Consider the following 18,875-nt stretch of genomic DNA (forward strand, 5'->3'; position numbering starts at 1 on the left):
TGCGTACAAAATCCATGAAGTTACTAATGGACAGGTACAATGAATAATTTAAAAGGCTAGTGGAATGTTAACCTTCACCTCAAGGCAGCTGAAATACAAATGGGTGGAAGTTATGTTTCAGTTGTGTCGAGCTCTCATTAGATCACATCTGGAGCACTGCCTTCAGTTCTGGGCACCACAACTCAGCCAAGATATATTGGCCTTGGAGGGGATGTGGAACAATTCATATATAGGAGCTAAAAGGGTTGAATTATGAGGACAGGTTGCACAGACTACGCTTGCATTCTCTTGAGTATAGGGGTGAACTAATTGAGGTGGTTAAGATGACTAAAAGATTTGAGAGGTCAGATAGAGAAGAACTATTTCCTCTGATGGGAGAGACCTAAGCAAGGAGCTGTAACCTTGAAATTAAATCTAGGCCATTCAGGAGCTGTCCAGAAGCACTTTACATGAAGGATAGCGGTTAATCTGCAACTTGCTCCCCCAAAAAGCTGCTGAGGTTAAATGAACTGAAAATTTCAAACCTGAGATGCATGGATTTTTGTTAAGCTAAGATGGGTAACAGGCTCGAGAGGCTGAATATCCTGTTCCTCTCGCCTTGTTACTAGTCAATAGAGCTACCCAGCAGTGATGAGCAATTTAAGTTTTGCTGCTCTACCTGATATTTTTTGTTGTGTTTTGAATGACGAAGAAGTTTTCTCCATTGAGAATGGCAAAATAATACGCTGAAGAACACCACAATTTCACTTGATAGCTCACCAACTAAAATTAGGTTGGTCAGAGACAACCCATGTCTGGAGAGAAATTAAGGGCACTGAGGAAAAAAAACAACACAAAAGTACTGAAATCAATATTAAAATAAGTTACCTATCATTAATCAAACAAAATATTTGAGTTTTTGAAACCATTGTCGCAGTGTCTGTACTGCAATTGCTTTGGTTTACGTCTGGGAGATCTGCTCACTGACTTCATTCATCTCTGTCTTATCACAGCTACCAAGGAAAGAGTATTAAATTTTTAAAAAAAGTTAATCATGTTTCAAACCTGGTCTCTGAAGTCCTTTGGGAACTTCCACACAACCACTGGATCTGTAAATAATTGACAGACAGTATTAATCAGCTGTGAAGGAATAAAGCATTACAGTCAGAGCACATTAATATTAAAACAGCAGCCAGTTTCAACTTCTCAGGCAAGAACTGAAGCAATCTTCCAAAAGTCACTGCACAGTGTTGCTGAATTTCTATTCGCAACACACAAACATCTGTACATTGAAATTTTTTCTATTCAAGTTTCTTAAGTATTTTACTGAAATAATGGAGACTTTGTTCTTAAATTCAAAGCTAACTTGATTTAATTACAAAAATACAAACATTCAATAAAGCACTAATTTTACCCTCATGAACCTACAAAGCTGGATTTAAGCAAATCATGCTTACTGAGTGAAGCAATGCTTTGAACCGAGCAAGACCTACCTAGCTTTGCCATCAACTTTACCTAAATTCAAATTAGCACATAATGAAAAGATTTCACTGAGAAAGTTTTGGCTTTTCATTTCGTGTTTCTCTCTCTCTCTGACACACAAACTTTATTTTCCCAGCATGATGATATCAGAGAACGAAAATTGACATTATCAGCAACCTCTGTACGATAAGCCAAGATTCAGGAAGCATTGCCAAGTCCGCTTTTATGGACATAATATTCCAATTTTATTACTTTCACTTCTCAAGGATTAACAAATGAATTCACACATAACCTAGCCAGTGATAAAACTGTTGTTGGTTGTGTGGATCATCTGGATATGGAACAACCTGTATCCCACGGATGAGTTTGTGATATTTCACTCGAGCCAACTTTTAACTTTATTTGTTTTTACGTGGATCCTTGGCTCCATGAAGAAAAGAAAGGTGTTAGTTTATGAGGCCAGACACATACCATGGCTTTGAACCAATGGGCCCTATGATATCCTATATTCTATTTTAGTCAGTGGTTTGTGGAACTACATTTATTGCATTAGTGCAAACTACAAACATATGCATGGTTATTGCAAAATCACTCGATATAACAATTTGCATACGACTGAAAACGATTCTTATAAACGGCAAGATCAGAGCAGAATTAATGTTGAAATGCTGCAGGAGAAAACCAGCATTTTTCACGGGTTTACACGTTCAACAAATTTACAGATGTAAAAATTCTAGGAAGCACTTAAGAAAAAGTTACTGCTCCTGCTCAATCATGCAGATGTATTACTGTACTGACCAAATATATGAGCAGATCTGAATGATGCTGGAAGCACATTCTTCCATTCAGCCAGCAAATAATTAACAAAAGTTATCAGTGCAAAAACAAGAAAATCACTAATTAACCTTCATAATGCTATTGCCAAGTTATATCATCAAAATACAAACAGGTTACCGGAGAAGATAACTTCCTCTGTAGCAACCTGTTCTCAGTGATCCATTGAAAAAAAAAACATCAATTGACCTTCCTGCTAATTCTACAAGAAATGTGGTAAAGCAGTGCAACAAATTAGTTACATGGATGACTTATTAGCTGGGGTCTCACTATATTTACATTACTTCTAATCTCACAAATTTGCAACAGATGTATTCTTTGAAAAACATCATAACAAGCCACATTGCCAGAAAAGGTTCTAAACACCTATAGCCCAATTCAAATGCATTGGCTTTAATCTCCCGATGTGCATCAGCAACAATGGACCAGGAAGTCAAGCCTCCCAAGTACAACTAGAAAGTGTTAACCTGCCAATTTACTAGAATTTAAGATGAGCCAGGCACGCTGATCACCAGCTCAGGTATGAAGTTAACAGTCCAAGAAAGCTACAAACGCAGAGTATTCTAAATGCTGAGTTCAGCTACAAATGTTTTTTGAATTTTTCTTCCAATTCATCCATTTACTTCCAGGAGGTGATTTCTTGTCAAGAAACAATGAAACTCCTTAGCCTGAGGGCATTTAAGCAACGTGAACTGCACTACCAAGTGGTCCTGGTGGAATCGCATTCACATGTATGGGTGTTAAGACATGGCAGATGATGTGTGCCTGGCAAACCAAATCCACAAGTGAAACTTGGCCATGCCATCAAAATGTATTTATTATGAGAAGATGTGTACACTGAATTCAGAAGCAATGAGTCCACTAAGACCTGAGAGATTTTAAAAATTAAAGTATGTATTACCAAAAGAAAATATTTTATAAGAGTACAATTATTTACCACTACAACAAATCCTAAAATTCCTAATTAACCTGACTCCTCATTTGTCCCAATTACACACCCTCTTTATGGCAACAGTCCAAAATCAAATTTAAATTTTAAAAAGCCAGCAAGTTACCACACTACCACTTGACAGTAGAATTCCCAAAAGCTTATCTTCAACTTTAGTTGCTGAACTCAGCAGACTAATGCACAAATGGCTGAAGGCTTCCCGAAGGCTGTTTCACACACTTCTGTTAGATCTTACATGAACCCCCCCCCCCACCCACATAGCTTTTCCTTCTCCTTGATGTATGTTTTTTTCTCTTTAATATGTAAATTCCATTGTTCCATATGTCTTTGGAACTTTACCTTTCCTGTAATATAAAAATCTTTCATGTTGCCAATATTGTCAGTAACCTTTGGGAAAAATAAACACACTGCTTAGACTTGCTTATCTGGCTAGTTGTAAACATCCTAACATCCCTTTGAAATCCAACCAACTCCTTCCCTTATCTAAAAATGCAAATTCCCTTCACACCTTACATCACACCTAATGAGTAAACCTCAACCATGTTTACTCATTAGCATTTCAAGTGCATTTCTACACCTAACTTCTTTTCATAATTTCAAGCTTGCAGTCTACCTGATTCCAAGATAATTAAATCACACAGACAAAACCAAATACATTCTCACCCATAAATCTACTGTAAAATAAACCAGAATATTATGAAAATTATTATACTTTCATAACAATGGATTGCATTCTATACCCAGAAACTCAAAAGCATTAATTCCAGACTACTTCAAGAATTTTAATCTGTTTGGTGCTAGCTCTGCAAATATAGTCATCAAACGTGGCAGATAAAGTTCTTGATACAACTACACTTGTGTGTGAATTAATTAATAAATTATACTTTTTGTAGTGGCCACAAAGCATAGTTACATTCAATATATATCCATGTTTTGAACTTTCAGAACAGCAGAATGCAGAGTGCTCATGAAGTGTCCATTTTGGACACATTCATGTAAAAAACTAAACTATTGATGCTATTTGGTGCTATATTTCACAATAGAACCTGTGGAAAGTATGTTAAAACGAATCATTTACCTAATTAAAGGATAATTCCAGCGGATTTCACCATACGTTTCAAAACTGGTGCTGGTATAATTACAAACAAATGATTGTAAATTGACACTGGTCATAGACCACTACTAACTCAGGAACTAGAGTTGCTAAAATTGTTGTTGTTGACAGTTTAATAGACCTGGTTAATTGCACAGAGTTTTATTTCAACACCCATGGGTTAAAATGCGGTGCCAGAATATGCACCAAATTGTAAAGTTTAAATGCCTTGTAAAACACCCCTGATTTCAAACACTAATGGAAATAAGTTACTCTTGCAGTCTCAATAGAAATTATATCTGTGAGGGCAATTATACATAATGTCAGTCCATAAAGGTAAAAGAAACAACCATTGCGTATGGAATGTCCATGATCAAAGGACAGTATAAAAACATACATTAACAATGTGTGCATAAGCAATTGTGTAAATTTTCATAAGTTTTGCTTTAAAACAAGCAAAAGCAAAAAAACATTGCTATTTTTCCATGAAGGCAAGCCAATTTTGGAGCTAAAAAGCAATAAAACATCACAGAAGAAAAAAGAATTATACCACATTTCTCAGACTTCTCAATGAGTTTCACATACCCTTATTTTATAGTGAAGTCAATACTGTTGGTATATCGACAAACCAGTTTTTACAATCTTAGTAAAGCGGGCTTTTGCACCCTGCGAAATCTACAAGCATCAATGTCATGAATGACCACTTCATCTGTAATTCTTACATTATTAACTACTTTGGGACATTCTGAAGACATGAAAAGTGCTCATAAATACGTGTGCATTCTTTAATTTGTTCTGTGTTATTTTGAGGGAAGAATATGGCCCAGGATACCAGAATGACTCTGGGAGAACAAGCGGAAAAGCAGATGGTTTAGCATCTCATTAGAAATATGGCACCTCCAGCAATACAACAGTCCCTCAGTATGGCACTAGTGAGTCAACCAGATTTTGCACTGAAATCCTAGAGTGTGGCATGAACCCACAACTTTCTTATTCAGGAGACAGAAGTGCTTCTAACTGAACAAATTGACACTTTAGATTAAGATGACTGATACTTGACTGTAGTTCATAAATTGATTATCTCGAGTCCCCAAAGCGATAATGCCTTGCAGCACAACTGATTTGTCATATGATGTTTTACTGCGATCAGCTTCATAGTTATGTCATATAGCTTGGGCCACTTTTTTTTCCAAACGCAGCAAGCTGACACTGTGAAGGTAAAAGATACAAACAAAACATTTTAAAATAAACTGGTCAGAATCTCTTTTGGGATTGCTCATAGTCAGAAGAAATGCTACGGGCCAGAAGTTGGCGTGAGCAGCAGCCATTCATTAGTATTGCACGTGCCCATAGGGTTTAGCACAGCATGTTGCTGTCAGTGAGCCACGCAAATGGCGTGACACCCTCTAAAAGGCACCTGGGACCCGTATGAACAGGGCAAACGACGTGCCTCTCCTCAACCAGATGAAATGAGCTGCACAACCCGAGTCCTGAAGTGTAAATCAGAGTGGGTGAATTCAAAATGAAATCAGGTGCGGAAGGAAAATAGAGAGGGGAAAGAAAGATTGGATTGAGAGAGAAAGAGAGTTGGGGGGGGGGGGGGGAACCAATGAAAAAGAAAATAAATGGTTTTTTTTTAATCTCCAACAATAATAAAAATCTGAAGGAATAAAGCCCCATATATTTTAGAAAGTTGATTTTCAGCGTCAGAGGAGTTTTCAGCAGTAATTAAGACTTTAAACACTATTTAAAGAGCACTACGACTGAAATGAAGTAACTTAAATTTTTGTGTTGCGCTTAGTCTGTAGCTACATATCGGGGATGATAGCCTTTTGTAATAAGGAAATGTTACAGAAATTAGTCACTTGGTAGTACAGAATTTGAGTACTGCTCAAGAAGAGAGATGTAGTCAAAGCTTTTCGTCTTGCACTCGTCCGGACAGATGCAAGAATGCCAAATTTTAAAGGCAACAATAATTTACAATGCATGAGACAATGGGTATGAGTTGGTTGGCAAGTCAGCTCCAATTGATCGAGATGGTGCCATTGTAGCAAACTCCATACTTACCTTGAGTTTAGATCGAGAGTTCGGCATTCAGGATCTACAGTTCCCAGCTGGCCTCGGGACTTCTCCGTTTGCACCAGCCGGGAAAGGGCTGCACTGGCGCAGTTGGTCCATTTTTACATTCTTCAGCTGGAAACCAGCCCTGCACACATGCAGAGAAGAAAAAGAAGTGCAACAGCGTGAAACTGAAGGTCAGGTGACCTGAAGATGAATGCCATTGAACAGAAGGTGCCCCAGGGAGCAGGACATGGGAAGGGGACAGGTGTATCTTGTTAAACAAAATTGAGAGAAAGGAGCAGAGCAAGTTAGAGAGAAAGCTACAGGGAGTAGGCTTGAAACAAAATGGGCTTGAGAGGAGCCCAGAAAATCCAAGAGGGCAGCCGAAGGTTGGTAACTCCATGCTGCAGGCCATCAGGGCAAAGCTACATTTTTGGAGCAGTGGTATTCTGCATGGCAAGGCCAAAGAACTGAAAGTGTGCTTGGAAGGTGAAGCTCGAGTGTACTTGGCGATCCAGGGGGAAGGAATCTCGGAAGGAGAGATTGAATCCTTGGAGGTGGATTCTTTTTGAAGCTTTTGAAGGGAGTGACGCTTGGAAAGAATTCCAAGGTGAGTGCTTCAAATGTGGAGATCAGAACAATCATGAGAAAGACAGAGTTTCAGCCAGGCTGGTTGGCTCACGGTGAGACAAGCATCTGGGTGAGTTGTTGAGAAATCCATAGAATCTGCTTTGGTCACATCTGTCATTTACTTTGTAGTATGGTGTGTCTGACCACAGTTGACTTGTTGGTTCACATACAACACATACTTACCCTGAATATTAGAGTATAAGACAGATATGGTAAATTGTTTTATCTTTCCAAATTTGTATGCATCTGTTAAGATATAGCGGGGGTGAAGGGATAATGACTATTTGAATCATTTCTGGTGTTTGTATTCAGATCATTCCAATATTTTGTCCAATGTAATATATTTCATTTTTTCTTCTTTAATAAATGTTTTATTCTTTATATTAAAAGTTCTTCAGCAGACTCCTGTGAATTTGTTCAATAACTTTCCTCCACTGTTTCTGAAAAGAAACAAAGTTCGGACCTATCAAGCCAGGTTTCATTCTGGGATTTGACTTGTCTGGTATTAACATCAGCCGGGATCATGACATCACGGTGAACGCCCCAGTGAGCTACTGTCCCCATTCTTTTGTTTATTCAATAAAAGTGCAATGTCTGGACATATTCCTTTGGCCTCCAAAGGATAAGTCCTTTGCATATGAATATATGTAGCTTCCAGCACATTAAGAGCCCAACTGATAGAGAAAAATTATCCCCCCGTTTGGGGGCAGGGGGAGTGTGGGAGCAGGTACAGGCAGGCACGCCACCATTTTACGTGGGTGGGCCAATTAAGGCCCGCCAGGAATTGCTATGTCCTCCTTGTGCCGCCGGGAAGGATTCCCTCAGCCGGGAGTCCACCTTTTTGCGCATGAGCGAGAAAGAGCGCACAGATCTCCCTGAGGCTAAGTGCTGCCTCAGGGAAATCAGCACCAATTTGAAACTTTAATTAAACAAGTTTAAAAATTTTCCCTGCCATGTCTCCTCATGTGACACTGTCACATGAATTGCGACATGTCCATAAGTTTTATTGAAACCTTATTAAAGAAACCTTTCTTAAAGATTTAAATACCCTCATGAAACCTCATCTGGCCCGTGAATGAGGTTTCGTGCTTTTTCCGAAGCCCACCAGGGTTCCCAGCCTTAAGATTGGACGGGCAGGTTCATTAATGACCTTAATTACTTTTTCAATGGCGTCAATAGGCTGTTGACAGGTCAGCATCATCTCGTGTCATTTTACGGACCAGCGAGTGGGTCCTGCCCCCGCTAGCCGACCAGAAGATCCTGCCCATAATCTCAAATCGGTTACTCCCGTAATTCTTAGCATACTCAGAATTGTTCAGCAAGTGCTGCCCATCTAACGTTATACATTGTGTTTCTGAGTTTTCTAAGCATGGGTTGGTTAAGTATGATCTGCACTCTGCCCTGGAGGTAAATGCTGATTGATATGATCTGCCATTTGTTAGCACATATTGCCTACATACCTGGCATTGCACCGACACTGAAATTCATATACCACATTACTCATTTATGTGGTAGGCAGAACGTCTTTTTGGCTTGACAGCAGCATCCCATTATTGGAAAACACCACTCATGTTGCCACTGCGTAGTGGCAGGGTGAAACAGCTAGCTTCATCTGATGTTCAAAGTTTTGAGATATGTTACCCTAGCATAACTTGAGTAGACTGGGCAATTTTCCAGTCTGAAATTGGAGGACACAGGCCCATTCATGAGTTTGTCCGATATGCTGACCGGGGTAGCCATTATCCCATAGGATAGCTTTGATGTAGCTTACTTTGGCATCAAGCCTGCAGAGTGAGCAAATGACTTAAGCCCTGCCTATGAGTTTGCCGATAAGGCCAACCTTATAGTGCATGGAACTGTAGGAATCTCAAAGCGTATATTGACCAGTGAGGGCAGGCTTGTGGTGGATAGTAGTAAAGAACCCATTAGCGGATTTCTCCACGAGGGCAATTTTCCACATAGCTGGGTAGATGGCAGTGTTGCAGCTGTATTGGAACAGCTTGACTAGGGGCGCGGCAAGTTCTGGAGCACAAGTCTTCATTACTATTGCTGGAATATTGTCAGGGCCCATAGCCTTTGCAGTGTCCAATGCCTTCAGCCATCTCTTGACATCACGTGGAGTGAATCGAATTGGCTGAAGACTGGCATCTGTGATGCTGGGGACCTCCAGAGAAGGCCAAGATGGATCATCCACTCAGCTCTTCTGGCTGAAGCTTGTAGCAAATGTTTCAATCTTATCTTTTGCACTGATGTTCTGGGCTCCCCCATCATTGAAGATGGGGATATTTGTGGAGTCTCCTCCGCCGGTGAGTTATTTAATTGTCTACCACCATTCACGACTGGATGTGGCAGGAGTGCAGAGCTTAGATCTGATCCGTTGCTTGTGAGATCGCTTAGCCCCATCTACCACTTGCTGCTTATGTTGTTTGGCACACAAGTAGTCCTGTGTTATAGCTTCACCAGGTTGACACCTCATTTTTAGGTATGCCTGGTGCTGTTCCTGGCATGTCCTCCTGCACTCTTCATTGAACCAGGGTTGATGGTAATGTTAGGGTGGGGGGTATGCTGGGCCTTGAGGTTACAGATTGTGTTCAAGTACAATTCTGCTGCTGCTGATGGCCCACAGTGTCTCATGGATGCCCAGTCCTGAATTGCTAAATCTGTTCAAAATCTATCCCATTTAGCACAGTGGTAGTGCCACATAACACGATGGAGGGAATCTTCAACGTGAAGACAGGACTTCATCCCCACAAGGACTGTGCAGTGGTCACTCCTACTGGTACTGTCATGGAAAGATGCATCAATGGCAGGTAGGCTGGTGAGGATGAGGTCAAGTATGTTTTTCCCTCGTTGGCTCCCTCACCTCCTGCCACAGACCCAGTCTAGCAGCTATGTCCTTTAGGACTCGGCCAGCTCGGTCAGTATTGGTGCTGCCGGGCCACTCTTGGTGATGGACATCGAAGTCCCCCACCCAGAGTACATTCTGCACCCTTGCCACCCTCAGTGCTTCCTCCAAGTGGTGTTCAACATGGAGGAGCAATGATTCATCAGCTGAGGGAGGGTGGTACATGGTAATCAGCAGGAGGTTTCCTTGCCCATGTTTGACCTGATGCCATGAGACTTCATGGGGTCCAGAGTCAATGTTGAAGACTCCCCAGGGCAACTCCATCCCGACTGTACACCATTGTGCAGCCACCTCTGCTGGTTCTGTCCTGCCAGTGGGATATGACATACCCAGGGGTGGTGGTGGTGGTGGTGGTGTCTGGGACATTATCTGTAAGGTATGATTCCGTGAGGATGACTATGTCCATGAGAATGACTATGCCCAATTTGGCACTAGCCCCCAGATGTTAGTAAGGAGGACTTTGCAGGGTGGACAGGGCTGAGTTTGCCATTGTTGTTTCTGGTGCCTAGATGGTCTGTCCAGTTTCATCCCTTTTTTGTGACTTTGTAGCAGTTTGTTACAACTGAGTGTCTTGCTAGGCCATTTCAGGGGGCATTTAAGAGTCAACCACATTGCTGTGGGTCTGGAGTCACATGTAGACGACAGGTAAGGATCCTGAAGGACAATAGTGAACCAGATGGGTTTTTACAAAAATCAATAATGGCTTCATGGTTGTCATCAGACTTTTAATTCCAGGCTTTTATTGGATTCAAGTTCCACCATCTGCCATGGATTCTGGATGTCTGGATTTGAACCCAGTCCCCACCTCTGGATCACTAGTCCAGGGACAATACCACTACACCATCACCTTCCTTGTGCAAGCCAAACGAAAGTCGGCCCCTTTAAGCTGTCAAGCAAAAAAAAAAACTTAAAGGGCCTGTGCGCTTAAATGAATAGGCAATGCACAACAAAAACAATTAAAAGGAGCATTGCTCAGAATAAAGTAAAGTTGTGTTTTACTATAAACTTGTGTTTACTAAAATCTGATTAAGCAGCACATCGTCTAAGCAATGGAATGGGAGAACCGCTAATAATTACACACAATGACAACGCAACTCAGCAGCCAGGCACCAACACCAGTCGGCAGGCAGGACTGAAAGCATTAAAAACAGATAGGGAAGCAGCTACCAATCGTAATATTTATTTTTTTTAAAAACTGCTGACTGACTACAAACTATCATTTGAAGTACAAACATGAAAAAAGTTACATTTTGGAAAAGGGTGCAACGGAACTTCACTGATGAACCCCCTTGGGACAGGCGATAAGTCTCGTTAGTGAGAATGTTCATTCGAACGAGGCTTGAAGATTTCCTGCACCAGAGAAATGGAGAAATGACCAATCTGAATTGAACATCATTTTATTTTATTCAACCTACACAGTGTACCATTTGTGCTTTTCTCAATGCAAGCATATTGGTTATAATGGTGATAATAACATCCAATTGCAACTACTTTTCAGAACTCATCCAGGGATGGCTAGCTAGTTCTGTGCCTTCTGTGCCTTTGCCAACAGAAATTTTTCCAGCCTGTACTTGACTCAATGCGGGGACCGTTCGTTGATTGAATCAGAGTATGAGAGTGAGACACTAAGGCCAGGGTTTCGTTATAAGCTAGCTTCATCATAGTGAAGTTATGCTGCAGTCCTTTTGCTCAAACACAAATTGCCCAACTCCGAATGATAATATACAGAGTTATTCTCCTTGCTGCCTAATCTCTCAGGTTCGTCAGGTTGGAGATGCATAACTTTCCCTGCCGTTTATATATCAATACCTATCACACTCTAACTTTTGAAACCACACAATTCTATCTTGCGCCAAACAATGCTTTTTGGACATCTGGTTACATATACACACAATATTTCTGGTATCTGTGCTTCATTTTAAGTTAATTGTTAGCTTGATTATCTTGTCTAATTTGCGATTACACACATCATTTTTAAAACTCATTAGTAAGATCCTGCTAAATCCAGTAATCAGATTAATATAAATGAGATAATTTAGCTGCAATGTGTGCTGCATGGGTATGATGCCAAGTGACTTATCCCTTGTATTTAATTTTGTTCCCCTCCACATAAGGAGGTGCCTTGCCCCTTTTTCTGAAATTGCAGACAAAGTATAGAACCTGTTGCATATTGGAAATTCTTTTAGCTGTTATCTGCAACAAAATCTGCAATTTCAACAGCCGCAACTTATGACGCCTTTAACAGAATGAAACATCCCAAGCAGCTTCAGAGGGGCTTTATAAAACAAAGTATGACACTGAGCCACATAAGGAGATTTTGGGACGATCTTCCAATGTCAACAGCAGTGAATGTTGAGACGACCACACTGTTGCACTTTAGGAGCCATCAGAAAACCTGATCCACGCACATGTGGGATGTCCAGGAAGAGTAAACTTCCAATGGGGTGATTTGCGTTGCCTGGAACGCAAGGAAAATGTCTCCAACACAGAGCTCAGTGTCAGGGACTTGGGCTAAAAATACGCTACTTATTCCAGGTACTTAGGCTTGTATCATTCCACTGTGTAATCTCTGGTGTAACTCAGTGTCAACAAGGGAGCTCAACCAACCACCCTGACCTGAATGCCCAACCACCACAAGCAACTGATTTCTCACCAACCGCCTACTCCTACTACCACCACCCACCCCGCCAACTGACCTGACTACATACTACCCTCCCAAACCGACTGCCCACTCCAGTCCCTCAAACACCCAATCTCACCCACGGAAAACCTTTACGGCTTCTCGAAACTTAACCAAACACAGCAGCTGATGTTGTAAAAAGGGGGCGTAGCCTCTGCCCTGCTCCTCCTCGCCATTCCTACTGAAGTATTGCTCATGTAGCCAAGACAGGAAGACCTGGCTGCTGGGACGCTAAAAGTGTGCAATTATCTTTGCACTTGGCAGCGATATCCTCAGTATTGCTGCTGACCGGGAGGTCTGGGCCTTTCATTCAGATGACCAAAGCTTGGTCAAAGTGGGAGACTTTGAGCAGTGTCTTAAAAGAGCAAACTGAGGTAGGGATGTAGAGAAGTGTAGGGAGCCAATCTAGAGCTTAGGATCTAGGCAACTGAAGGTATGGCAACCAATGCTAGGCAATTAAAATTGAGGATTCACAGAGGCCAGAATTAAAGGAGTATCTCAGAGGGTTGTTGCGCGAGAGGAGATTACAGAGATAGGGAAGGACAAGGTCATGATGGGATTTGAAAACAAGGATGAGAATTTTCAAATCAAGGTATTTTTTTGACCGGGAACCAAAATCAGCGAGCACAGGGGTGATGGGGAACTTGTGAGTTTAAGACTACGGCAGCAGTGCTGTGGATGATCTAAAGTTTACAGAGGGTAGAATGTGGGACACCAGCCAGTCTAGAGGTAACAAAGGCATGAATGAAGATTTCAGCAGTAGATGAGCTGAGACAGGCAATGTTACTGAGGTTGGAAGAGGCAATCTTGGGGAATAGCACAAATAGGAAGGCAGAAGTTCATCTCAGGATCAAATGTGACACCAAAGCTGTGACGAGACTGATTAAATCTCAGACTGTTGCCAGGGAGAGGGATCGAGTTGGCAGCTGGGGAATGCTTATTGGAGCAGGGACCCAAAACCATGACTTCAGCCTTCCAAATATTTAACTGCAGGAAATTTCCAGGACTGGATGCCAGATAAGCAGTCTCTGGAGGTGTTGAGAGAGGTGATGAGGTAGAGCTGGGTGGCTCAGTATACATGTCAAAACTAACCCGGTGCGTTCAGATGATGTCGGCTAGCACAGAGGCGGGCAGATGAACTAGTTCTAGAAGAACGGTATTCATTTAGTCCAACTCCACAATACCGTTTTTTTAAATTTCTTTCCAAGGATGCCAGCATCGGTGGCAAGGCCAGCATTTGTTAATCATCCCTAACTCCTCCAACTGCTGCAGTTCAACTTCTCTTTTTTTACAAATTTATCCAATTTTCTTCTTAAAATAATTATGCCTCTATTGCTATTTCTGGTAGAACATTCCATATCCAACGAGTTCAAATAAAGCCAGTTGGGGATTTTAAAATTAAGATATTGTTTGACTGGGAACCAGTGAGGTGTATAAAATTATGAGGGGCATAGATAGGGGTAGACAGGAAGGTACTTTTCCCCTTGGTGGAGGGATCAATAACCAGGGGGCACAGATTTAAGGTAAGGGGCAGGAGGTTTAGCGGGGATGCGAGGAAGAATTTTTTCACCCAGAGGGTGGTGGGAATCTGGAACTCACTGCCTGAAAGGGTAGTAGAGGCAAAAACCCTCAAACATTTAAATAGTATTTGGATGTGCACATACAAGGCTATGGGCCTAGTGCTGGAAAATGGGATTAGAATAGTTAGGCACTTGTTTGACCGGCGCAGACTCGATGGGCCGAAGGGCCTTTTTCTATGACTCTATGACACGAGGGTGACAGGGCAACTGGACTTGCTGCATGTTAAGACAAAGGCAGCAGAGTTTTGGATAACCTCAAGTTTATGGAGGGTAGAATGTGGGACACCAGCCAGTCTAGAGCTAACAAAGGCATGAATGAGGATTTCAGCAGCAGATGCGCTGAGCTAATGCACCAGAGTTAACAGTTGCTTCTCAAAATTCCCACATGCTGGAGGAATTGTACAACACTAGTAAGATTATAGTTAAGTTCATATTTTAATGTAGTCAAGTTCCAATTTCACTTTAAGTACCCTGTTCCGCCACCCCCATCACCCCAACCCCCACTTCCTTTTTTTAATTTCTACTCTGGCCAATTTCCCAGGAAGGCAGCGTGGTTTCCATTCTGGCCTTATCTCACTCCATGGCCAGCCCATTCAGTGTGCCCTCTGCTTAAACTGACGTGCTCTTGCTGCTTCTCTCTTTTCGTATCGCTAATGATTCAGCCACAAACCAGTTTGTCAAGTTCCCCTGTCAGTCCAACTGCACAGTAGATTAATTAGCACATACAAGTGACTAATGACCACCAATGACCTGTTAACGGCGAATCCACAATTAGTTGCACAAATTAAAATCTAAAGTCGCAAAATTCGGGTCTTGAACAACTCGGCCAATGAATTCCCCTGCTCGGTTATGGACTGACTGTTTTAGCTCTATCCCACCTCACTCTGTTGCCAGCTCACACGGTTACGCTTTCAGTGCATTTGGCATGAATATTGCAGTTTTCAATTGTATGCACACACAGACAACAAATACTCTACTGCAAGTGGAAATCTTGCAGAAAAGTTTGTCATTCTCTGACACGGCTGTCATTACAAAGAATTTGAATCTTTTCCAGCACAGCACAATTGGTTGCAATCAAAGCCTTGATGAACCCCAAGAAACATTTCATGAAAAAATGGGAATAAAGACCTGAAATTAGAATGAGAACAGATCCATTTGCTTGCCAGCAGTCTTCCTTCTTGTTGACAAAATAAGTTAAAAAAAATTCATTGGGCAGCTTTCTTTCAACTAACTTAGGATATGTTTAAAAAAAGGTGTCTGTTTTCACTACAAGAGGATATAGACTTTCAGTTATCAGTAACTCTGTCACTCACCCTGAAAATCTACCGACTCATGATCAGGCTACACTATTTCCCTGAGACATACTCTTCCAAATATCTGCTTCAAATACTTTTTGAGGGAAGTTGCAACTTTTGTTTTTTTTTTTACAAAAAAGTTAACAAAGCTGCCCAAAATACAGGGAAAAATTAGAATTTCATTCACATTATTGTTATGGTGTTTAGATAATTTTATCTTTAGCCCTCAATCACCAAAGTAAGAATATAAAGATTGGCAGGTCAAAGAAAACAAATAGCATTTTTATTTTTCTTACACTCATTCAAGGGATGTGGGCATCACTGGCAAGGCAACATTTGGTACACATCTCTACCTGCCCTTGAGAAGGTGGTGACGAGCTGCCTTCTTGAACCGCTGCAGTCCCTGTGGTGGAGGTACGCCCACCGTGCTGTTTGACAGAGATAAAAACAAAAAAACTGCGGATGCTGGAAATCCAAAACAAAAACAGAATTACCTGGAAAAACTCAGCAGGTCTGGCAGCATCGGCGGAGAAGAAAAGAGTTTCGAGTCCTCATGACCCTTCGACAGAACTTGAGTTCGAGTCCAGAAAAGAGCTGAAATATAAGCTGGTTTAAGCTTATATTTCAGCTCTTTTCTGGACTCGAACTCAAGTTCTGTCGAAGGGTCATGAGGACTCGAAACTCTTTTCTTCTCCGCCTATGCTGCCAGACCTGCTGAGTTTTTCCAGGTAATTCTGTTTTTGTGCTGTTTGACAGGGCGTTCCAGGGTTTTGACCCAGCGACAGTGAAGGAATGGCAATATATTTCTAAGCCAGGATTTTGACCCAGCCGCAGTCAGGATGATGCGCAACTTGGAGGAAAATTTGCAAGTGATGGGGCTCACTTGCCTCTCCTGCCCTGTTCTTCCAGGTGGTAGAGGTTACAGCTTTGAAGGTGCTGTCAAAGAAGCCCTGGCGAGTTACTGCAGTGCATCTTGCAGGTGGCGCATGCTGCTACCGTAGCTGACAGTGAAGGGAGTGAATATTTGAGATGGTGGACGGGGTGCAGATAAAGCAGGCTGCTTTGCCCCCTGAATGGGGTCAAGCTTGAGTGTTGTTGGAGCTGCACCCATCCAGGCAAGTGGAAAGTATTCCAGCAGACTCCCGATTTGGGCCTGGGGATAGATGATGGAAAGTCTTTGAGGATTCGGGGAGTGAGCCACTCACCGCAGAATTCCCCTGCTTTGTGTTAGCTCTTTTATTCACAAATTCCACTGACTCATCCCGGAGGAGTGATTTCCCCACCAACCACACCACTGCCCCTGACCCCCCCCCCCCCAGGCGTCCCCATTGAGTCAATGGTGCTTTGTTACTCTGGACACTTTCTATGTGTTCCTTACTTTCCTAGTTCTAACTTCCTGCAGTTTCATTTTAAGCCAGAAAGGACGAGAAAAGGATTGACACTTGGAGGAAGTGCCTGCTGCTTCAAGACTCCTAACAGATTACCAACAACCTTCCACGACAAGCCCACAACAAGTCAGATGATAAACTTGCAACTGTAATGGTGCTATGCATTAATTTACTGAGCCACAGGTTTTGGTTAGAGCTTGCGACAAAGAGCTGCAGAACTCTGCTTGTTTTTCCATTAAAACCATAGCTTGGATTATTATATGCTTTTTCACCTATTTATTTAATTTCTTCACCATACCTTTTAAGAGCCTAGAGTACATAGGAAGATGGGAGGCAACATGCAACAAACTGGAGTCGCTATGTGGGGTTTAGGAATAGAGAGAAAATGGTGCAGCATTTAGTAGCAGCCAAGAAGGGTCTTGCTGCTTTCGGCAATGTTAGGGAGTGTATGAGGTTATGGTGCTGTGTTCGGGGAGCCGATGAGTAGCATCTTAGGGTGGTTTCTGTGGATCAGTATACTAGGCAAATCTTGAGGCTTGGCAAGACTAAGAAGTAGGCAGTAGCAGCAGCAGCAGAGAGGGTGGAACAAACATCAGAGGTTGCCAGCATAAAGAAACACTGAGTGGCATTGGTTTGAAACATAGCCCGTATGCTTCAGGGGTGCCCACGTGTGCCACATGGTATGATGCCAATTGTGGAAAGCCAGGACTGACCCTGATTCGATTCTATGCTGAGAGAGAAACAAAATAAATCTGACAGGAATCTGGTGACTGCTGCAGAAAGAAAAAGTGTGGACAGGTAGACAATACTGGGGACAATAATAACATAGCATGGTTGAATAAGCAATCACCACTCCTCCCTGTTGAGGCTCACAGAATGAATAGCAGCTTAGGTAAAATAACAAGGGGAGTCTTGCTCACTTGCAGGATTAAGAGGAGGAAGGAGAAGAAGCAAAACATTAGTTCGAGATAAAGCCCACAGGAGAAATCGGGCAGCAAGAGGCAAAAAAAAGTTTAAACCAGAGGTCTAATTTTACCAGCTGAGAGGAAAGGGTTTTGACTGAAAATAACTTGGAGATTAACACTTCTCTAAATATTAATTGTACAGACAAGTAGTTATAAATCAAAATGCAATGAAGGATAAAAACATAAAGGGCCACAAAATCGTCTAACAGCAAGACTTCCTGAGGAGGACTACCTCTTCAAATAATTCCAGAAGTTCCTGCTGATATTGCTCGTCAGGAAGAGGAGCTGGACCACTTCATATTTCACCATAGCCATGGGCCAATGTGAAACTAATTAACCATAAAACCCCTTGAGAAAAATATTAAATCTACTGGAGACCAATAGGGACTTAACAGGAAGCAATAAAAGATAATGTAAAATTCCTGCCAGGTCAAGTTCAAATAGTAGCATAAGTGAATGACAAGTCTTTTACATTCAGTTAAAACGATGCATTAGCATTGAATCTTAGTTTATTTAATAACACCCTAGTCCACTTGCAAGTTATCAAAGGTTTGTAGCACATATCCCAAGTAAATAAAATTTCTACGTACCTTCTCACAGAAAATGGAATTTTTATTGGAGGCATGAAGTTCAGTGATAAAACAATACATCAGGAACAATGTAACTCAATACAGTAGCTTGTGTTTACCGCTCAGATCTGGAGTCCTTCAAATCCACAGATGGTTCCTTTGGCTCACTCCTGACCCGTTTCATTAAAGCAAATCCCAAATAGCATCGAAATAAAACAACTAAAGTTTAATGTATTCGATTTGCAGCTTTTCCTTCCTCGGGCAAAGAAACGTCCCCTGCCTACTGTCCAACAAAAATCAAACTGCATCAGCTGAAACTGACTCTCTCTTCCCCAGTTTTTACCAATGTAACTTGACCACACGTCAATACCCTCGACTTCACTCCCCCTCAAAGTGTCTGATGCATGCCAAAACCTTTGTCCACAAAACTGGACAATGCCAGAACTGGCCATGGGAATCCATTGC

The 18,875-nt window shown here is 41.8% G+C and overlaps 1 protein-coding gene across 2 annotated transcripts in view; it reads right to left on the reverse strand.

Moving 5' to 3' along the window:
• The window catches only part of dennd1b (DENN/MADD domain containing 1B), a 277,534-nt gene that overhangs the window by 185,436 nt on the left and 73,223 nt on the right, over positions 1–18,875 (reverse strand). For both annotated transcript variants that reach the window (XM_041208107.1, XM_041208108.1), the window contains exon 3: positions 1,045–1,088. In XM_041208107.1, the coding sequence (XP_041064041.1) occupies positions 1,045–1,088 (44 nt within the window). The remainder of the gene's footprint in view (positions 1–1,044; positions 1,089–18,875) is intronic.

Source organism: Carcharodon carcharias, chromosome 16 (assembly GCF_017639515.1).
Source record: "Carcharodon carcharias isolate sCarCar2 chromosome 16, sCarCar2.pri, whole genome shotgun sequence".
Taxonomy (NCBI): domain Eukaryota; kingdom Metazoa; phylum Chordata; class Chondrichthyes; order Lamniformes; family Lamnidae; genus Carcharodon; species Carcharodon carcharias.